The sequence below is a fragment of the Mytilus californianus genome, unplaced genomic scaffold (genome assembly GCF_021869535.1).
Source record: "Mytilus californianus isolate M0D057914Y unplaced genomic scaffold, xbMytCali1.0.p SCAF_3, whole genome shotgun sequence".
Classification (NCBI taxonomy): Eukaryota; Metazoa; Mollusca; class Bivalvia; order Mytilida; family Mytilidae; genus Mytilus; species Mytilus californianus.
This window is the reverse complement of record NW_026262679.1, coordinates 121,514,555-121,534,418: the sequence shown is the minus strand read 5'-3', so window position 1 is coordinate 121,534,418 and position 19,864 is coordinate 121,514,555. Positions and strand designations below refer to the sequence as shown.

Genomic DNA, 19,864 nt, shown 5'->3' with positions numbered 1-19,864 from the left:
CAAAAGACGATTACTCACAAGGTTCCTAGCTTAGAACTAGCACATGTAAGACAAAAGACAATTACTCACAAGGTTCCTAGCTTAGGACCAGCACATGTATGACAAAAGACAATTACTCACAAGGTTCCTAGCTTAGGACCAGCACATGTATGACAAAAGACAATTACTCACAAGGTTCCTAGCTTAGGACTAGCACATGTATGACAAAAGACAATTACTCACAAGGTTCCTAGCTTAGGACCAGCACATGTATGTTCCTATTTAGTGCATCATCATAATCTTATTTCTCTCTCTCTCATGATAGAGCCACTATAGATATCTCATATAGGACTGACTACCACTTGCAGATCTTTTTGAAAATTGACACATGTCTTGGGGGGGGGATATTTTGAAAAAATTTGAGACAAGGTAAGTTTATTTTTAATTTTAGGTTAGATGATTTGTTTCTGTTTTGCTCCAATCTTTTTTTGAATTGAATATTATATATATATTGACGTTGTTTTCAATTCAGACTTGTTTATATATATATATATATGTATATAATAAAAAAAATTAAATGAATAATAAAAAATATATATTATTGCCTTATATTGAACTTATTTTTTTTTTGTAAATGTATGAATGGTTAATTAAAATATGATAATCCAACAGTTTTAAGAAGATTCATGCATATTTTAGTAAGATATTGTTTTCATTAATAACAAACATCTCCTTACCTTTATTTCATTACACAAGTTATCTCCCTTTCCATACGGCAAGTGTCAGAACAATTATAAGTGCATCAAAATATAACATTGATTTCACATTTAGCAATTAGCTTTTAAACTGTCTGGTTGATTACTCATTTCCAATAAAAGCTGTTGTTTTTCACAAACGAACTGGAAAAATCAGAAGATGTTTGATTTATTTTGATAGGACAGGTTGTTTTCAAGTTGATTAACCAAAGATAACTATGAAGAATGATCATTTAAGCTATTGCTCCCATATATATAAATCTGTTATGGAAAGAGCCACATGGATTTTATAATCAATTGTTGTGTGAAATAGATTGATGCCATTTGTTTGTTTTATTAATGGAGGAACTAGCTGTGTCCATTTCTATAGGTTGTATGGGATTGGCTTTGTTTTAAATGAATTTATGTATTGATTAATTGTTCTTATGAGGGATCATTCTTTGAATTTATTTCTCCCCCAAGAATATCTCAATACTTGCAGTTTACACCTCCATGGTTTGTTTTGTCGGGAAAAGTTCTTTATGCATTTGTTATATGGTAATGAACTATTATATGAAAGCACTTTGACAATCACCTATTGCTTTAGTGTGATCCCTGTATCAAAAGAAAATATTTGGATAATAATAACCAGAGGATATGGAAACCAAATACCTTTCCTATATCTTATATGAATTCATTATTAATTAGTTACCTTTTAAAGAACACTAAATTAAGACTTTAATTCATGTATTGTTTGAAGACGAAAAGGGGAGTAATATAATAATAATAATTCTTTATTGTTATATATATAAATAAAACATGATACTTATGACAAATACAGAATAACAACAACAAAAAATAAACTAATTTGAATACATATTAACATCCAGTGGCAAATATTTAATGCATGTTCAGGACATTCTAAGTTTCTTTGCGTATTGAGTCCATTGACCCAAGCTTACCATGTTCTTGAAAATTTATATTCACTTTATTTCTTAGATAGTGATAATAAATTGCTAAAAAATGAGTTGGTATACATACAGTAACACAAAACCAAATGTTAGTTTACATGCAGTTCATTCGTTCAATAAGAAATTGAATTTATGTTTTATTTTCCAGGTTATAGCAGCTGAACCATCAAGGTTTTGGATGAAACTGAAAGTGCACTACAGTCAGTTATGGAACGTCTGGGATAGTATAGCCATTTTGATCTTTATGATTGCAGTTGGGTTACGATTCCATCCTTATACTCTACAATCATCCAGGGTTGTTTACACAGTTAATATAGTATTGTGGATAATGAGGATTTTAGAAATATTGTCTGTCAACAAGTACTTAGGACCTTATCTTAAAATTATAAGCAAACTTGTGAGTAAAATTAGTACCTTAATAAAATTATGTCTGTCAACAAGTACTTAGGACCTTATCTTAAAATTATAAGCAAACTGGTGAGTAAAATTAGTACCTTAATAAAAATTATGTCTGTCAACAAGTACTTAGGACCTTATCTTAAAATTATAAGCAAACTTGTGAGTAAAATAAGTACCGTAATAAAAATTATGTCTGTCAACAAGTACTTAGGACCTTATCTTAAAATTATAAGCAAACTGGTGAGTAAAATTAGTACCTTACTAAAATTGTGTCTGTCAACAAGTACTTAGGACCTTATCTTAAAATTATAAGCAAACTGGTGAGTAAAATTAGTACCTTACTAAAATTATGTCTGTCAACAAGTACTTAGGACCTTATCTTAAAATTATAAGCAAACTGGTGAGTAAAATTAGTACCTTAATAAAATTATGTCTGTCAACAAGTACTTAGGACCTTATCTTAAAATTATAAGCAAACTGGTGAGTAAAATTAGTACCTTAATAAAATTATGTCTGTCAACAAGTACTTAGGACCTTATCCTTAAAATTATAAGCAAACTTGTGAGTAAAATTATTACCTTAATAAAATATTGTCTGTCAACAAGTACTTATGGATTTTTTTCTTAAAATTATGAGCAAACGTGAGTAAAATTAGTACCTCAATTAAATATTGTCTGTTAATATTTTGACATTTAGCATTATTGAAGTTTGGAGTCAAATTACCACAGCATTAGTAAACTAAGTCGAAAGTACCTAAGTACCTTTAAAAAAATTATTAGCAAACTTGTTAAATACCCTAGTTATACCAAATATACCAGTTTATTGGTCTTTCTCAGTAAGTGACAACATTCTACTGTATAGCAATTTATAACAAGACAATTTGAAAAAATGATTTCTCCAGCCTCTGATGGTATTGATAACTATTGTAAGAAAAGTTAAAGTGTCTGTATTGTAATGAAATAGTCTAAAAGATTGAAATAATGACTTAGTACATTAAAAAGAGGAATAATATATATTACATCTACTGTGGATTCATTTATTTTCGTGGGTATCAATTTTCGTGGATTGCTGAAAACTTGCATATTCGTGGATATTTGATTTCGTGGTTTTGCTAATCTCTGTATACAGAGCCTATTGAAAATATGTAATTCGTTGAACATTTGAATTCGTGGTTCACCTGTACCCACGAAATCCACGAAAATTGGTATCCAACGAATAATAATGAATCCACAGTATATTTGTACTCGTCTATTTTAGACATTGAAAGATTATTTCCTTTTGGTATTTTTTGTTTTAATCAAATTATCAAGGAAACTTTAGAGACTAGATGTTGATACACAACTGTCTTCAAAATCTAAAATCCTCTTAATTATTAAAAAAAAAGAATGTTGGTTAATTGGTTTACAGGTAAAAACATCATATATATATACATTATGTGTAGACCAACACCAAATGTGTATGCTCATGTTGTTCTTGCAGCATTATGAACTGTATATTTCTTAAAATATTTCTGTTTATTAATGATGAGAGATGTTTAACAAAAAGTTGATTTATTTTTCAGCTGAGAGACATGTCATATTTCATCATCATTGTGACATTAGTTCTGATGAGTTTTGGTATAGTACGACAAGCCATACATTTCCAGAACGAGGAATGGCGTTGGCATCTTGTTAGAAATGTATTTTTCTATCCTTATTGGATGATATACGGAGAATTGTTTGCCGATGAAATAGACAGTTAGTATTGTATTGTTAAAAAAAACTTTCTTAGTGTTTACATTTCAAAACTGCTGTGAATTCCTTTATTTTCTGGGATTGCAATTTTTGGTGAAATTTGATTTCCTTGTTTTGCCTAAGTCTGCATACAAGCCTATAGAATAATTTTACCATGTTGAACGTTGAACATTAGTTTAAATTAATGGTTTATAAATCCCAATACCTGTCAACTGAACCAATTTTTGCAGCCCATTTCCAAGATTTTAAGATCTCAACTAAGATTTTACCATACCTGGCAGGGTAATAAAATAACCCAGGATTTCATCAAATGACCTGTTTCACCTATATTCTAGTGCCAAGAGAGTTCAGATGTCTAAAATGCTAAATTTTCCTCTAAAAAACAGCAAATTTTAAATTCTTTCTGGACAGGTAGTTCAATAATTTGCTCTTAATTGGATGATTTACAGCTATCAAAACATACTTTTGACACTCTTCTGACTGAATAATAAATCTGCCATTTGCAAATATTAATTCTATTAAAATCATTTTAAAACAATTTGAACCTGTTTATACATATCTGTTTGAAAAATAAAAGTCCCTAAACTATTTGCAACCATCTATTTTTATGCCCCACCTACGATAGTAGAGGGGCATTATGTTTTTCGGTCTGTGCGTCCATTCGTTCTTTTATTCGTTCGTTCGTTCGTCCGTCCGTTTGTCTGTCCCTTTGTCCGTCCGTCTGTCCGTCCCGCTTCAGGTTAAAATTTTTGGTCAAGGTAGTTTGATGAAGTTGAAGTACAATCAACTTGAAACTTATTACACATGTTCCCTATGACATGATCTTTCTAATTTTAATGCCAAATTAGAGTTTTGTCCCCAATTTAACGGTCCACTGAACATAGAAAATGATAGTGCGAGTGGGGCATCCGTGTACTATGGACACATTCTTGCTGTCACTTTTAAAAATCCTTGTGCTCTACAAATATTGCACAGAATGTAAACAACAATAGTTCTTCTTTCTCTTTATCTTCATCCAATGTGTAGGAGCTATATAAAATTCTTTAATACAAAAAAGTATGAATGAAACAATTAAAGGGCATTGCTTTATATTGATATTTGATTTATTATAAATATTAAACAAATACAATGAAGTTAAGATGAAAACATAAATTGAAATTTTAAATAATTTTCACCAAATTCTTCACAATTGGGAATATTTGTAGAAAACTGGTATATATTATATACGAGCTACTAAAATTCAACTGAATAATGTTTTTATGTCATGACCTGACTTTTTCTTCCTCAATGCTGCATTTTCATTTTCAGAAGTTGACAGGTATGAAATCTACAAAAACTGGTATCCCACAGATAATTATGAATCCTATGTAGTTTAAGTGCAATACTTATGATCATGTTGTTCCTGATTAATTATGAATCCCATGTAGTTTTAGCCCAATACTTATGATCATGTTGTTCCTGATTAATTATGAATCCCATGTAGTTTAAGCCCAATACTTATGATCATGTTGGTCCTGATATCTTTACTGTGTTTTAAATAAATCCTGAAGGAATTGTCAAAATAGAGACAATCATGATAGATTTACATAATAGATGATGTTTGTCATGATATTCTTAATCTCTTGTTTTATTTATAATAAATTAGAATAATATAGGACTTTAGAGTATTAGTTGATGAATTTTATTATCCAACAACTATGAATATAATTCACATTTCATCCCTAAATAGTGACTTGAACTACTTCATGTTTAATCATATATACCAAATCACGATTCCGTACAGTAAGATTGGCTGAAATCATCTGAGAAAACATGTCATTTGCATGAATTTGGTTTTTGTTTTAGTTTGAAGCTTGTTTCTACTTGTAGGTCAAAAAGTACTTCAACATTCATGAACACATATGTAATTTGCAACTTCCCACACTTCATATACAATAATAGAATATTTAAATGAATTTATACTTAATATGAACTCTTCTTGGTGATGAATGAGATAAAACATTCAAAAGTATTAAAATACTCTCATCATAGGCCTTAGGATATAAAGTTTTTAACCTGTTAGTCTCAGTCGTCTTGGTTTCCAGATGCTAAATCAAATAATTTATTGTCTCGCCTTGACAGAGTCAAAAAGCGAGACATAGGTATGCAGTTTCCTGCGACGGCGGCGGCAAGGTATTAGTTTGTGATTAGGTCTAGTTCGTGGTGAACCACTAGTGGTAGGTCAATGATATTTGGTATGCAGTTGTATTAGCATTGGCACATCTCATTACCATGGAGATTATTTGGCCCTGCCCCCTCAGTCAAGGTCTATTGACTTTGAAACTTTGCTTAGTTTCATGTATTAATTTGTGATTAGGTCAGTTTATGGGGAACCGCTAGTGGTAGGTCAATGATATTTGGTATGCAGTTGTATTAACATTGGCACATCTCATTACCATGGAGATTATTTAGCCCTGCCCCCTCAGTCAAGGTCTATTGACTTTGAAACTTTGCTTAGTTTACATGTATTAGTTTTTGATTAGGCCAGTTTATGGGGAACCACTGGTGGTAGGTCAATGATATTTGGTATGCAGTTGTATAAGCATTGGCATATCTCATTTCCATGGAGATTATTTGGCCCTGTCCCCTCATTCATGGTCTATTGACTTTGAAACTTTTGCTTAGTTTTCATGTATTAGTTTGTGATTAGGTCAGTTTAAGGGTAACTGTTAGTGGTAGGTCAATGATAATTGGTATGCAGTTGTATTTATAAGCAATAGCACATCTCATTTCCATGGAGAATATTTGGTCCTTACCCCTCAGTCATGGTCTATTGACTTTGAAATTTTTGCTTAGTTTACATATATAGGTTTGTGATTATGTCAGTTCAAGATGAACCACTAATGTTAAGTCAATGATATTCGGTATGCAAATGTATTGGCATTTGCAAGTTTCATTTCCATGGAGATTATATAACCCCACCCCCTCATTATGGTTCATTGACTTTGAAACTTTTACATAGTTTACAAGTTAATGTTTGTGTTTAGGTTTGTTTAAAGGGAACGACTTATGAAAAGTCAATGGTATTTGGTTTGCAGTTGTATTAGCATTGGCACATTTCATTTCCATGGAGATTGTTTAGCCCTGTACCTTCAGTCATGGTTCATTGACTTTGAATATTTGCATAACTTACATGTTAAAGTATTGCTATTTTAATTTCAACATTTGCAATATCAAAATATCAAATAGGCGAGACATATCTCTGGGTTAACAGTTTATATCAGATAGCAACCGTACCTGGTAATATGGTCACAAGGTTAAAAAAAAAGAAGTGGAGGCAGGGTAAGGATTGATTTTGAGGTCTTTAGATCTAAGGTCAAGGTCATTGTTACTAAACATTAAACTCAGATTTGTGCAGGAAAAGTGTTTTCTGATGCTTAATCTAATATTTCATATTGGATGGCAACCATACTTTTGTCTGTCTGAGATTAGTATGTTAGAGAGAATTATAATGATGGTTGTATTCTATGTTACATTTAACTTTGTCTATTTTCAGCATGTTATGATGAAGAGCGGCATCCTGATGGTTGTACCTATGCTGCTTGGGTTGCTCCATTATTGATGACACCTTATCTGCTAGTAGCCAACATATTATTGGTTAATCTACTCATTGCCAGGTTTAAGTGAGTATTGTTGGATTACAGCGAAAACTCTTCAATGTTCGAAATATTTTAGTGTGTTAAAAATTTTAATGAATGGCCAACTGCTACCAAACTTAAATTTCAAGGATATAGATAATTCCTGGAATTAGTATACATACCAGGTAAACATCACTAGCACTTTGGGGATTTTAGCTCTTATACTACTTTTAGAGTTTATTTATGACTATATTGCCAAACTCTCTTTTAATGCTCCGTTAAATCTTTCTTTTTTACAGTGCAACTTTTATTCGGAATAATGCTCATTCAGAAGCTATATGGAAATTCCAAAGATACCAGCTGATTTTAAACTATGAACTTCGACCCCTACTACCTCCACCAATGATTATGTTCAGTCACATTTTCCTGTCTTTGAAGTTTATAGTGAGACGATGCAAAGGAAAGAGGGACTTATTTGATAATGGACTGAGTAAGTGAAATTATTTGTGTTTTATAAATTTCCAATTGAAGCTTTAGAACATGTTACAGGTCAATGTTGGAGTTCCACTCATGGGAATCTCAAAGCAAAATATTTCTATGTAAATTCATTAAACTCTTTTATGAATATGCGATCATTCCTCGCATCTTTTATTCACAAAAATTAATACAGTTGAAAACCATGTAATATGCCTTTATGAAAACTAATTCAATATGCCTTTATGAAAACCAATTTAATATACTTTATGAAAACTAATTTAATATGCCTGAATGGAAACCAATTTAATATGCCTTTATGAAAACTAATTCAATATGCCTTTATGAAAACCAATTTAATATACTTTATGAAAACTAATTTAATATGCCTTTATGGAAACCAATTTAATATGCCTTTATGGAAACCATTTAATATGCCTTTATGGAAACCAATTTAATATGCCTTTATACTATTTTGATTCATTTGGAGTTGTTGAATTGTTCAGTTTACAGTGGGCAGAGATATACACCACAAACTTACAAATGTTGACCCTATCCCTCTCCTTTCATTATAATTCCTTTTAAATGGTTTATTAGGCTTGGATTAAAAACGGCATGTTTTTGGATTCTGATACACTGATGTGTATGTGCATGTGCTGTTCTTGTTTTCCAAATAGATAGTTCTAGTTTATCACAGAATTTGAATTTACAAATACTCGATTCTCTTTTAAATACTTTTTAACAGCTTCCTTCCAAGATTATTCATGGCTAGTAAAGTTATCTATTTATTTTTTAGAGTTGTTCTTGTCACTTGAGGATACAGAGAAGTTACATGACTTTGAAGAAGAATGCATGGAAGACTTCTTCAGAGATAAAGAACAAAAGTTTCAATCATCCTCTGATGAAAGAATAAGAGTTATCAATGAAAGGTATGCAATGTTTTATTTAAAAAAGTAATTCTCTCGTTTCAGATTTTAAGAAAGAAATTTGATAGTCAATTCATGTCATTATATTTATAATTACTGCATACCACTTTGATTGAGATTAAGAAGACTGTTTATTTTTGTGAGTACCAATTTTCGTGGATTGAGAAAAATTGTAATTTTTGTGGATATTTATTAGCCCCCTACCGACGAAGTCAAAGTCGACTTTAGGTTTGCACTCCTGTCCATCAATTCATCAGTCCGGCAGAGTTATGGTCCTTGGATGAAATAATCAATTTTCCACACTTTTTTTCGTCATGATTGAAGATATTGATTTGATAATTGGTATGTAGTTTTATCATGACAAGTTAAAGATCAAGTTCAAATTTTGTTCTGGTCTGATGATTTTGTGCAGAGTTATGGTCCTTGGACTTTGAAAATTCACTCAAATAATCAGTTTTCCGCACTTTTTTTTGTCATGCTTGAAGATATTTATTTGATAATTGGTATGTAGTTTTATCATGACAAGTTACAGATCAAGTTCTAATTTTGTTCTGGTCTGATGATTTTGTGCAGAGTTATGGTCCTTGGACTTAGAACATTCACTCAAATAATCAGTTTTCCACACTTTTTTTTGTCATGCTTGAAGATATTTATTTGATATTTGGTATGTAGTTTTATCATGACAAGTTACAGATCAAGTTCAAATTTTGGTTCTGGTCTGATGATTTTGTGCAGAGTTATGGTCCTTGGACTTAGATTGATTTGATTTTGATTTTTTGGTGTTTTTTGGTGTTCGAACTCACAGCCTCAGTGTTGACTGGCTAGTGATTACAGTAGTAACTACTTAGACCACTCAGCCACTGAGGCCCCCCCTTGGACTTAGAAAATTCACTTTAATAATCAGTTTTCACCACTTTTTTATACGACCGCAAACAAATTTTGTGGTCGTATATTGGTATGACGATGGCGTCGTCGTTGTCGTCCGGCGTCGTTGTCCGAAGACACATTGGTTTTCGCACTCTAACTTTAGTTTAAGTGAATGGATCTCTATGAAATTTTACCATAAGGTTCAAAATCACAAAAGAAAGGTGGGGATTGATTTTGGGGGTTATGGTACCAACAGTTAAGGAATTAGGGGCCAAAAAGGGGCCAAAAATAAGCATTTTTGTAACTTCCAGACATAACTTGTGTGTTAGTGTATGGATCGCTCTGACATTGTACCACAAGGTTCCATATCACAAAGGGAATGCTGGGATTGATTTTGGGGGTAATTGCCTCCAAATTTTAGGAATTATGGGCAAAAAAGGGGCAAAAAACAAGCATTTTTCTAGTTTCCAGACAATAACTTGTGTGTAAGTGTATAGATCTCTCTGACATTGTACCACAAGGTTCCATATCACAAAGGGAATGCTGGGATTGATTTTGGGGGGTATTTGCCTCCAAATTTTAGGAATTAGGGGCCAAAAAGGGGCAAAAAACAAGCATTTTTCTAGTTTCATGACAATAACTTGTGTGTAAGTGTATGGATCTTTATGAAATTGTACTACAAGGTTCCATATCACAAAGGGAAAGCTGGAATTGAGTTTGGGGGTAATTGCCCAAAACGTTTAGGAATAAGGGGCCAAAAAGGGACCAAAAATAAGCATTTTTCTAGTTTCCAGACAATAAGTTGTGTTCAAGTGTATGAATCTCTCTGAAATTGTACTGCAAGGTTCCATACAACAAAGGGAATGCTGGGATTGATTTTGGGGGTAATTGCCTCCAAATGTGAGGAATTAGGGGCCATAAAGGGGAAAAAAAACAAGCATTTTTCTAGTTTCAGGACAATAACTTGTGTGTAAGTGTATGGATCTTTATGAAATTGTACTGCAAGGTTCTATATCACAAAGGGAAAGCTGGGTTTGATTTTGAGGGTAATTGCCCTAAACGTTTAGGAATTTGGGGCCAAAAAGGGACCAAAAATAAGCATTTTTCTAGTTTCCAGACAATAAGTTGTGTTCAAGTGTATGAATCTCTCTGAAATTGTACTGCAAGGTTCCATACAACAAAGGGAATGCTGGGATTGATTTTGGGGGTAATTGCCTCCAAATGTGAGGAATTAGGGGCCATAAAGGGGAAAAAAAACAAGCATTTTTCTAGTTTCCAGACAATAACTTGTGTGTAAGTGTATAGATCTCTCTGACATTGTACCACAAGGTTCCATATCACAAAGGGAATGCTGGGATTGATTTTGGGGGGTATTTGCCTCCAAATTTTAGGAATTAGGGGCCAAAAAGGGGCAAAAAACAAGCATTTTTCTAGTTTCATGACAATAACTTGTGTGTAAGTGTATGGATCTTTATGAAATTGTACTACAAGGTTCCATATCACAAAGGGAAAGCTGGAATTGAGTTTGGGGGTAATTGCCCAAAACGTTTAGGAATAAGGGGCCAAAAAGGGACCAAAAATAAGCATTTTTCTAGTTTCCAGACAATAAGTTGTGTTCAAGTGTATGAATCTCTCTGAAATTGTACTGCAAGGTTCCATACAACAAAGGGAATGCTGGGATTGATTTTGGGGGTAATTGCCTCCAAATGTGAGGAATTAGGGGCCATAAAGGGGAAAAAAAACAAGCATTTTTCTAGTTTCAGGACAATAACTTGTGTGTAAGTGTATGGATCTTTATGAAATTGTACTGCAAGGTTCTATATCACAAAGGGAAAGCTGGGTTTGATTTTGAGGGTAATTGCCCTAAACGTTTAGGAATTTGGGGCCAAAAAGGGGCCAAAAAACAAGCATTTTTCTAGTTTCCAGACAATAACTTGTGTACAAGTGTATGGATCTCTCTGAAATTGTACTGCAAGGTACCATACCACAAAGGGAAGGTTGGGATTGAGTTTGGGGATGATGAATCATAAGGGGGTTCAAAAAATTCGGGGGGGGGGGGGGGGATTTTTTTTTCCTTTTTTTTCTTTTAAATTTTCCATTTTAAATTGGTTATTTCTGATTTATATATAAAAGCAAATAATAATGATATGGTTTGAATAGGTAATTTAAAAAAATTTAAGTTCTTAGACCACATTCATTGTGTGTCAGAAACCTATGCTGTGTCAAATATTTAATTACAATCCAAATTCAGTGCTGTATCAAGCTTGAATGTTGTGTCCATACTTGCCCCAACTGTTCAGGGTTCGACCTATGCGGTCATATCAAGCTGCGCCCCAGCGGAGCATTTTATTTCATCATGCTTGAAGATATTTATTTGATATTTTTTATATAGTTTAAAACACTACAAGTTATAGATAAAGTTAGCATTTTGTTCCAATACAATGAATTTTTAACCGGTAGGGGACTATCCATGCAATACTCTCAGAATGCTCGTTTTTGTTGATTTGCCCAATTCTGCGTACAAGCCTACAGAAAATTTGTACTTCTTTGAACATTCATAGTTGTGGTTCACTTAACAACGGAATCCGAGAAAATTTGGTCTCCAACGACTAATAAATGAATCCACAGTAGTCTTATATTATATGTTATTTAGGTATTTCATTATTTATAATGTATCATTCCTGACGTAGGTGAAGGGAATATAAACCCTCACCCAGGAATGTCAATATATCTTGGGGGCCACTTCAATACTTAATTGATAGGGGTGCCACTGTTATCCCACCCTTTTCATGTAATTCAGATTTGAAAATGTATACCTTTTCATATATTGCATAGGTAAAAATGTAACCTTTTTCCATATTGGTTGGGTTTCGTGTGTGGTGTGTTGGAAAAGTGGAATACCAAAGTGTCAAAAGGGGGAAAATTTGTGGATAATAACACAGCCGGGAACACATAGAAATTTGCAGGGTTTTTCATTTAACAAGTAATTGGAACTTTATTGACCTTATCATATATTTCTGATAGTTTTCCCCACCTATTCACATATTTTCAAGCTGAAAAATGTGACCTATTCCAGCGGCACGTCCTATCACCTTGTATATAGAAAGTGGGCCCCTCCTAAAACGTACCAATTGTATACTGATATCTCTGTGTAGTTATCGAATCACAAAACTCGACACATTTGTATTCTGTTATATTATTCAATATGTCCTATTAACATACAAAAAATTACTTATATTCATGATAATAATTATGTACATTTCAGGGTTGAGGGTATGGCAATGAGAATGGATGATTTTACACAGAAGGAAAATAATATCAAGTTATCCCTACAGACTGTAGATTATAGATTAAGTAAACTAGAAGATTTATGTATCCACACTTCAGAGATGACACAACAAATTAGGAACTATATAGCAAGGAGCTCAAGAAATGTCAGTGCATCAAGTTCAGGAAGTCATGGTCGTTTAGAAAGTGAAGATGAATCTGCACATGAATCCAATGATTTCACATTTTATCAAGATTTAACTGTACGAGCAGATACTGGACAGGGTAGTGACAAATCTTTAAGTGTAACAGAAGCAGCTCGCAGTTTACCTTCACCTCTATTAGTGCATTCAAGGAGACCATTTAAAGATGACTTCCTTCGCAAATATACAGATTATTCAGTTCAAGCTTCTCCGAAAGTGTCACCAAGACATTCTACTGAAAGACAGTGGAGCCAAAAAATCAGGAGAAGTTCCATTCCAATAATCAGTTTAACATCAGAAACCCATTCACCACTACATCTACGTAGACATGTACCAGAGACCCTTACTGTAAATGTAGAGAAAGCTAATGTGTATAGTCCTCATGAAGAAAAGTCAAACAAACCGGATTTATTGGTTCAACAGAAGGTTGCACCTCATTCAGCTGAAGTTGCAGTCAGCCAAGACTCTGAGGTGGACACTAATGGCAATGCATCATTGTATTCTACAGCACATCTTAGTTCTAGTATGGTGCTGACTACAACCAACCAATCAGATGTTCCACGTGTAGAGGTGGAACACACAGAAGTTCCTGTATCACAGATTCCGCATTATGAAGAAAAGGAGCCAATTCATCCTCCAACTTCTCCTGAAAAATTATTTGTACATTCATCTTCAATATTTACATATCCAACTTCTGGTTCTTACACCACTTCAACATCAGTAGTACCTATTCTTACCTCCTTCAACACAGCCGAGTATACAACGATTACTGATGAAATAGACACATCTTGTATGATTGATCGTAGCCCGCCTGGTAGCCCTACCTCTGGTGGGGCATTCTTTCCAGATGGATTTTTTGATCCAGATAAACATCAGAAGAAATACAACAAAGAGGCAAGAGAAAAAGAATTCAAGAAACTAAAAAATGCTGAAGAAACTGAACACCGTAAGATGGAGAAAGTCATTAGAAATCGGCTTCGTCAGATCTCTTTAGATGAAACAGATAGCATCAGTGACATTGCAAAGTTAGTAGTGACAGAACTAAACATGACGGAAGAAGAACATAACGGTCATTTTGAAGATGATAATGAAGAATTGCATAGCTCTACCGAAAGCGTTGTCGATAAACTACAAAAACCAGTAGACATAACAATCGGTGATTCAACCTCTGATATAGAATCTTAGAGAATTTAGGGTGCTAATTTGTTAAAGATTTTTAAGGACTTTAATTAATTAATTTTGTGTTAGAAAGTCATCTGGTAATTTTTTTTGTTGCAAAGAATTATTTGGTTTTTATTATAGAATGTAATTGCATATTTTTAGTATTCAAGGGAAATTTTGGTTTTGTTTAGTTAGTTTTTTTACACTACATGTACCAGCATAACAATGTAAAAAATATTACTGCATAAGAAACCTGTTTTATTTTCATGCAATAATTAGGTCTTTATCAATTTTAATTGCTTTGGTTTGGTTTAAACTTGTAGAAAAGAGGGGTAGAAAGGTATGGTAAAGTACAGATCAGATTTTATGGTATCAGAGCTACTTATATATATATTGATGAATTTGAAAATGAAGGGGTCGTTATGACAAAAGTCTGTAGTATTTTATTAAGAAATCTTGTAAAAATCATTGTTTCGTTATTGAAAATCATTGTTTCATTTTTGAAATTAATAATAACCAAATGCACATTCCAGGCATGTACAAAGCCATTACCGTGTTGTGATGACCTGGTAGGAAATATTATTACCTTGTTGTGATGACATGGTAGGAAATATTACCTTGTTGTGATGACATGGTAGGAAATATTATTACCTTGTGATGACATGGTAGGAAATATTATTACCTTGTTGTGATGACATGGTAGGAAATATTATTACCTTGTTGTGATGACATGGTAGGAAATATTATTACCTTGTTGTGATGACATGGTAGGAAATATTACCTTTTGTTTTGCTGGTTTTTCCTTTTACATAAAAAGTCTTGTTAATATCAACCAATTCCAAAAAGGTGACAATATTTTTGTTGCAAGTTTTATACAGCAAACATTATTCCATTTTAAAGCATGTACTTTTTGTCATCATTCTGTTGATAAGTTTGTTGAACCATCATGACCACAAATCAGGTTGTCATAAACAGAAGATTTGATTCCCCCCAGTACTCAGATACATAGCTTGTCATCAATGCAGGGAAATCTTGCCTAGTTTCAGTAGTTATTTAACCTGTTGTGTTCATTTTCTTTACATTGGTTTTAGTGATGGTGTTTTATCTGAAATCTCATTCCCCGAGAAGTTGATTATTTTCTTGTTTTATTGTGTGCCAAAAATAGAGAATCTCAATGCATTGTGCATGTTTATAAAAGGCATAATATTTCAGTTTTTTCTTCAGGAAAGGTGTTGAAACTGGTTGTAAATGAAAAACAACCAGGCATGGTTTTCTGTATCCATTATAAAATGAGTTTTCCCTCCTTTGTGCCATTCCTTTGGTAATAGAGCATACTTTGATATAGGGCTATCAAGTAATGCTTCACATCAAGTCATTTGGAAATAGAGCAAGCATACTTCAATATAGGGCTATTAATTAGTGCTTCACATCAAGTCCTAATACCATTTTACAAGATAATTCAGAATCAGTCATTCCCTCTATTTATTTTTAACTTTTGAATATATTAGCAAAATGAAATATAGCAAGATTTTTTTCGAACAAGACTTTATTTTAACTGTAATGGACACAGAGAGATCAATTTCTCTGATATCGTGTTGTCTATTATTTTTATTATAAATTATTTCTGGGTAAGTCATTACAATTTGTTGCATTGAATTTTGTTATTTGTGTTAATTCCTGTATGAGTTTTTAACTAGTCAGTTTTACAATGCCTTCATACATTCACTACAGGTTAATCATTTAACATTTTGTGATCTATATATTTAAGAGAGGTAAAAGAAAAATACATATCTTAAAAATTAACATGATTTGCATTTCATTATGATGCTGGCCAGTAATTTTGTTTGTCAGGTATTAAAGTCTGTTCATTAAAACGAAATGATCATAATTACTTGGCTTGAGGAATCTGAACAGTTAGAAGTAGAGGTGGTTTATAGATTTGAAACTTAATGCTTTATAAACAAAGTGAAAAGTTTAAATATGTCCTTGACAAGCATTGAACAAATAGTCAATTATGTAAGTTTATGTTCCTATCAGACTGTCAAGCAGAGGAAACCAGGTTGATCAAAGCAATTTTATAGTCATTCAATACCATAAAAGGTCATGTATACAGTATAATCTTAAATTTTATATAATGTCCTTCAATGTGACATGGAGCAGAGATTGGACCAGGGTCCTAAAAACAATGAATTTAATGTAGGAATATTTAAATGTATCATAATACTTAAGAGGATGTGAAATGTAATTTGATTTATCTATTTGTGGTGCCATTGCAACAGTTATGACTGACAACACATTTTTAGCTCAAAACACTTTCACACTTTGTACCAAATGTGCTAAGACCAGTTCTTTAACACCCAAATTTAGTAACAAAAAGATGCAGTATTTGAAATTAAAAAGAAGGATTTGATTCTATAGAAAGAATCAAAGTGGGAATTATAATGGCAAAGTCAAATTAAATTTAAACAAAAAAATTTTCAGGAGATTCAATATAAATTTGTAGTACGTAATTATGATACATCACATGACAATTTAATAAACTGTGATACATAAAGTAGACAATGGGTTTGTTGAGAAACAGTTTGTGATGCAATAGGTAATAGTTTTCATTACCATAATTGTATTTTATTTATGTTTAATATGTGCATGTGTATACTGATCAATTTGTTGTGAAATTGTTTAACATTTCTGTACAAAAACCAAACACCTAAGATTTTATTTTGTTACACTATTTATATCTACATATTATATATATTTTTCCAGATTTTTAAAAAAGCTATAGCATATAACGGGTCAATATTTTGTCCTACACTATCTGATTTTTAACCTGTATCTTGTAATATTTTCTTATTGTCTGTTGAAGTAAGGGTCTGTTAAAATGTAACTTGTGTTATCATAGATTAATTCAGGCTTTAACTTCACATATTATAAATCATATTTATATTTGTATTTTTTTATGCCCCCCGCAGTAGCGGTGGGGGCATTAATTTTTACCCTTGTCCGTCTGTACGTACGTCTGTAAGTCCCATAATTGGTTTCCGTTCTCTAACTTAAGTTTGCCTCAACCAAATGTTATGAAACTTATACACAATGCTTATTACCACAAAACACAGATCAAGTTTGAATATTGGTGGCGTCACTTTAATCGTTCTAGAGTTATGCCCCTTTATAAATGGAAAAATTGCAAAATTTTTAGTTTCCGTTCTCTAACTTAAGTTTGCCTCAACCAAATATTATGAACTTATACACAATGCTTATTACTACAAAACACAGATCAAGTTCGAATTTTAGTGGAGTCACTTTAACTGTTCTAGAGTTATGCCCCTTTATAAATGGAAAAATTGCAAAATTTTTAGTTTCCGTTCTCTTACTTATGTTTGCCTCAACAAAATGTTATGAAAATTATACACAATGCTTATTACCACAAAACACAGATCAAGTAGAAATTTTGGTGGTGTCTCTTTAACCATTCTAGAGTTATGCTCCTTTATAAATGGAAAAATTGCAAAATTTTTATTTTCTTCTAAATATCAAGTTATTTTTAAAATTGGAGTTATCTTCCTTTGTCCATGATTATAGTTGAATCAACTACTATCAATGAGTTATACAATGCAATGTTTAATTTTGACTTCTACTGATAAAACACAGATCAAGTTGAATTTGGGTAGTGTCACTTTAAACATTATTGAATTATGCCCCTTTATAAATCGAAAGATTGCAAAATTTTTAGTTTCCATTCTGTAACTTATGAAACCTATACACAATATTCATTACAACAAAACTAAGATCAGGTACAAATTTTTTGATTCCGTTTTCTAACTTGAGTTTGCCTCAACCAAATGTTATGAAACTTATACACAATGCTTATTACTACATAATACAGATTAAGTACGAAATTTGGTGGCGACACTTTTACCATTCTTGAGTTATGTCCCGTTATAAACATAAAAATTGCTGAATTTTTCGTTTCCGTTCTCTCTAACTTTTGTTTGTCTCAACCAAATGTTATAAAACTTATACACAACCGTTCTAGAGTTATGTGAGTTTACAAATAGATAAATTGCTGAACTTTTAGCTTCTGTTCTCTACTTAAGTTAGCCTCAACCAAATGTTATGAGACTTACACACAATGCTTATTACCTCAAAATTTTTGGGTAGGGTCACTTTTACCGTTCTTCAGTTATGTCCCTTTATAACTATATGATATGCAAGCGGGGGCATCATCTGTGTCCACATGTGGACACTATCCACATTTATTGTCTTTGAAATTACAAGAAGGTTTGTTTTTCCCCCAATTTTAAACTCCAATGAAAGCTCTTTACATCATTTTATTTTACATGTTTTTATCCATTTACTCCAGTTTATGGAATAAATGTGTTTATTAAGCTGAATTATTTTAATTATGATATAAATTATATTTATAATCTACTTCAAGTTTACTCTACAAATTTCACATCATAACCTTATTTTTTGACCCAGTTATGTCTTGATATTTATACACTACTAAAAGATCTGAATTAACAACCACCTTGATTTTATTAGAAATATATGATTTACTGTAAAGCGATAGAAAAATTTTGAAAATATCTCTCACATAAATTTGATCTCTAACAAATATCAGAATAAGAATTGAGAAAAACATGAAAATGATACCTCGGGAACATGTTTGTTAATTAAAAATAAACAGAAAATGACCTTCATACTTAAACCTTTATAGCATTGTTGTTATTTTAATTGAACTTGTTATGACCAGTCAGCATTGTTTTAAAATACTGATTATGTATACCGGTAATTCTCTTTATTATTATTATGATGTAAATATTTATGGAAGTGCTACCCTGATTTTATTTATTAAAAATACCTGTGATTATTTAGAATATTGGAGCAAATTTTTATGCAAGTATTTTTGATCAGATTTATCATCTAACGAACAAAGACAATTAGCAATTAAAAAGTGTGAAATAATTTTACCTTGTTTTATTATTGTTTCATCAAACATGCTATTCTAGGTTTAGAAAGGTGGACACCATTTACAAGAAATACAAAGCTTTATATAACAAACAAAAAGACACAGCTAGACACATTAATTAAATATGCTCTGAGGTTTCTCTCTGTTAGATGATTGTTGTCTCTGAGGTTTCTCTCTGTAAGATGATTTTTTCATGATTCAAATGATAAGATGACAACTGAGATCCACTTGACAATTTTTATGCCACCGCAACTGAAAGTTGGGGGTCATATTGTTTTACACCTGTCCGTCCGTCCCATTATGGGTGTATAGTTATTCCAGATAACTCCTCCTACAGTTTGAATGCTTGGAAGTTTTCACTTTGCTGGCTACTTGTAAATATATTGAAGGTGTGCATGTGGTCAGGGTTTTGATTATTATGCCCCAACTACGATAGTAGAGGGGCATTATGTTTTTCGGTCTGTGCATGTGTTCGTTTGTTCTTCCGTCTGTCCCTCTTCAGGTTACAGTTTTTGGTCAAGGTAGTTTTTGATGAAGTTGAAGTCCAATCAACTTGAAACTTAG

At 32.3% G+C, this 19,864-nt stretch overlaps 1 protein-coding gene across 2 annotated transcripts in view; it reads left to right on the top strand.

Moving 5' to 3' along the window:
- Nucleotides 1-19,296, top strand: part of LOC127736030 (transient receptor potential cation channel subfamily M member 3-like) — a 140,295-nt gene extending 120,999 nt beyond the window's left edge. For both annotated transcript variants that reach the window (XM_052246527.1, XM_052246528.1), the window contains exons 22-27: nucleotides 1,833-2,081; nucleotides 3,645-3,819; nucleotides 7,352-7,478; nucleotides 7,733-7,923; nucleotides 8,704-8,836; nucleotides 12,966-19,296. In XM_052246527.1, coding sequence (XP_052102487.1) covers nucleotides 1,833-2,081; nucleotides 3,645-3,819; nucleotides 7,352-7,478; nucleotides 7,733-7,923; nucleotides 8,704-8,836; nucleotides 12,966-14,355 — 2,265 coding nt within the window. In that variant the 3' untranslated portion in view covers nucleotides 14,356-19,296. The remainder of the gene's footprint in view (nucleotides 1-1,832; nucleotides 2,082-3,644; nucleotides 3,820-7,351; nucleotides 7,479-7,732; nucleotides 7,924-8,703; nucleotides 8,837-12,965) is intronic.
- Nucleotides 19,297-19,864: the final 568 nt, after the last annotated feature.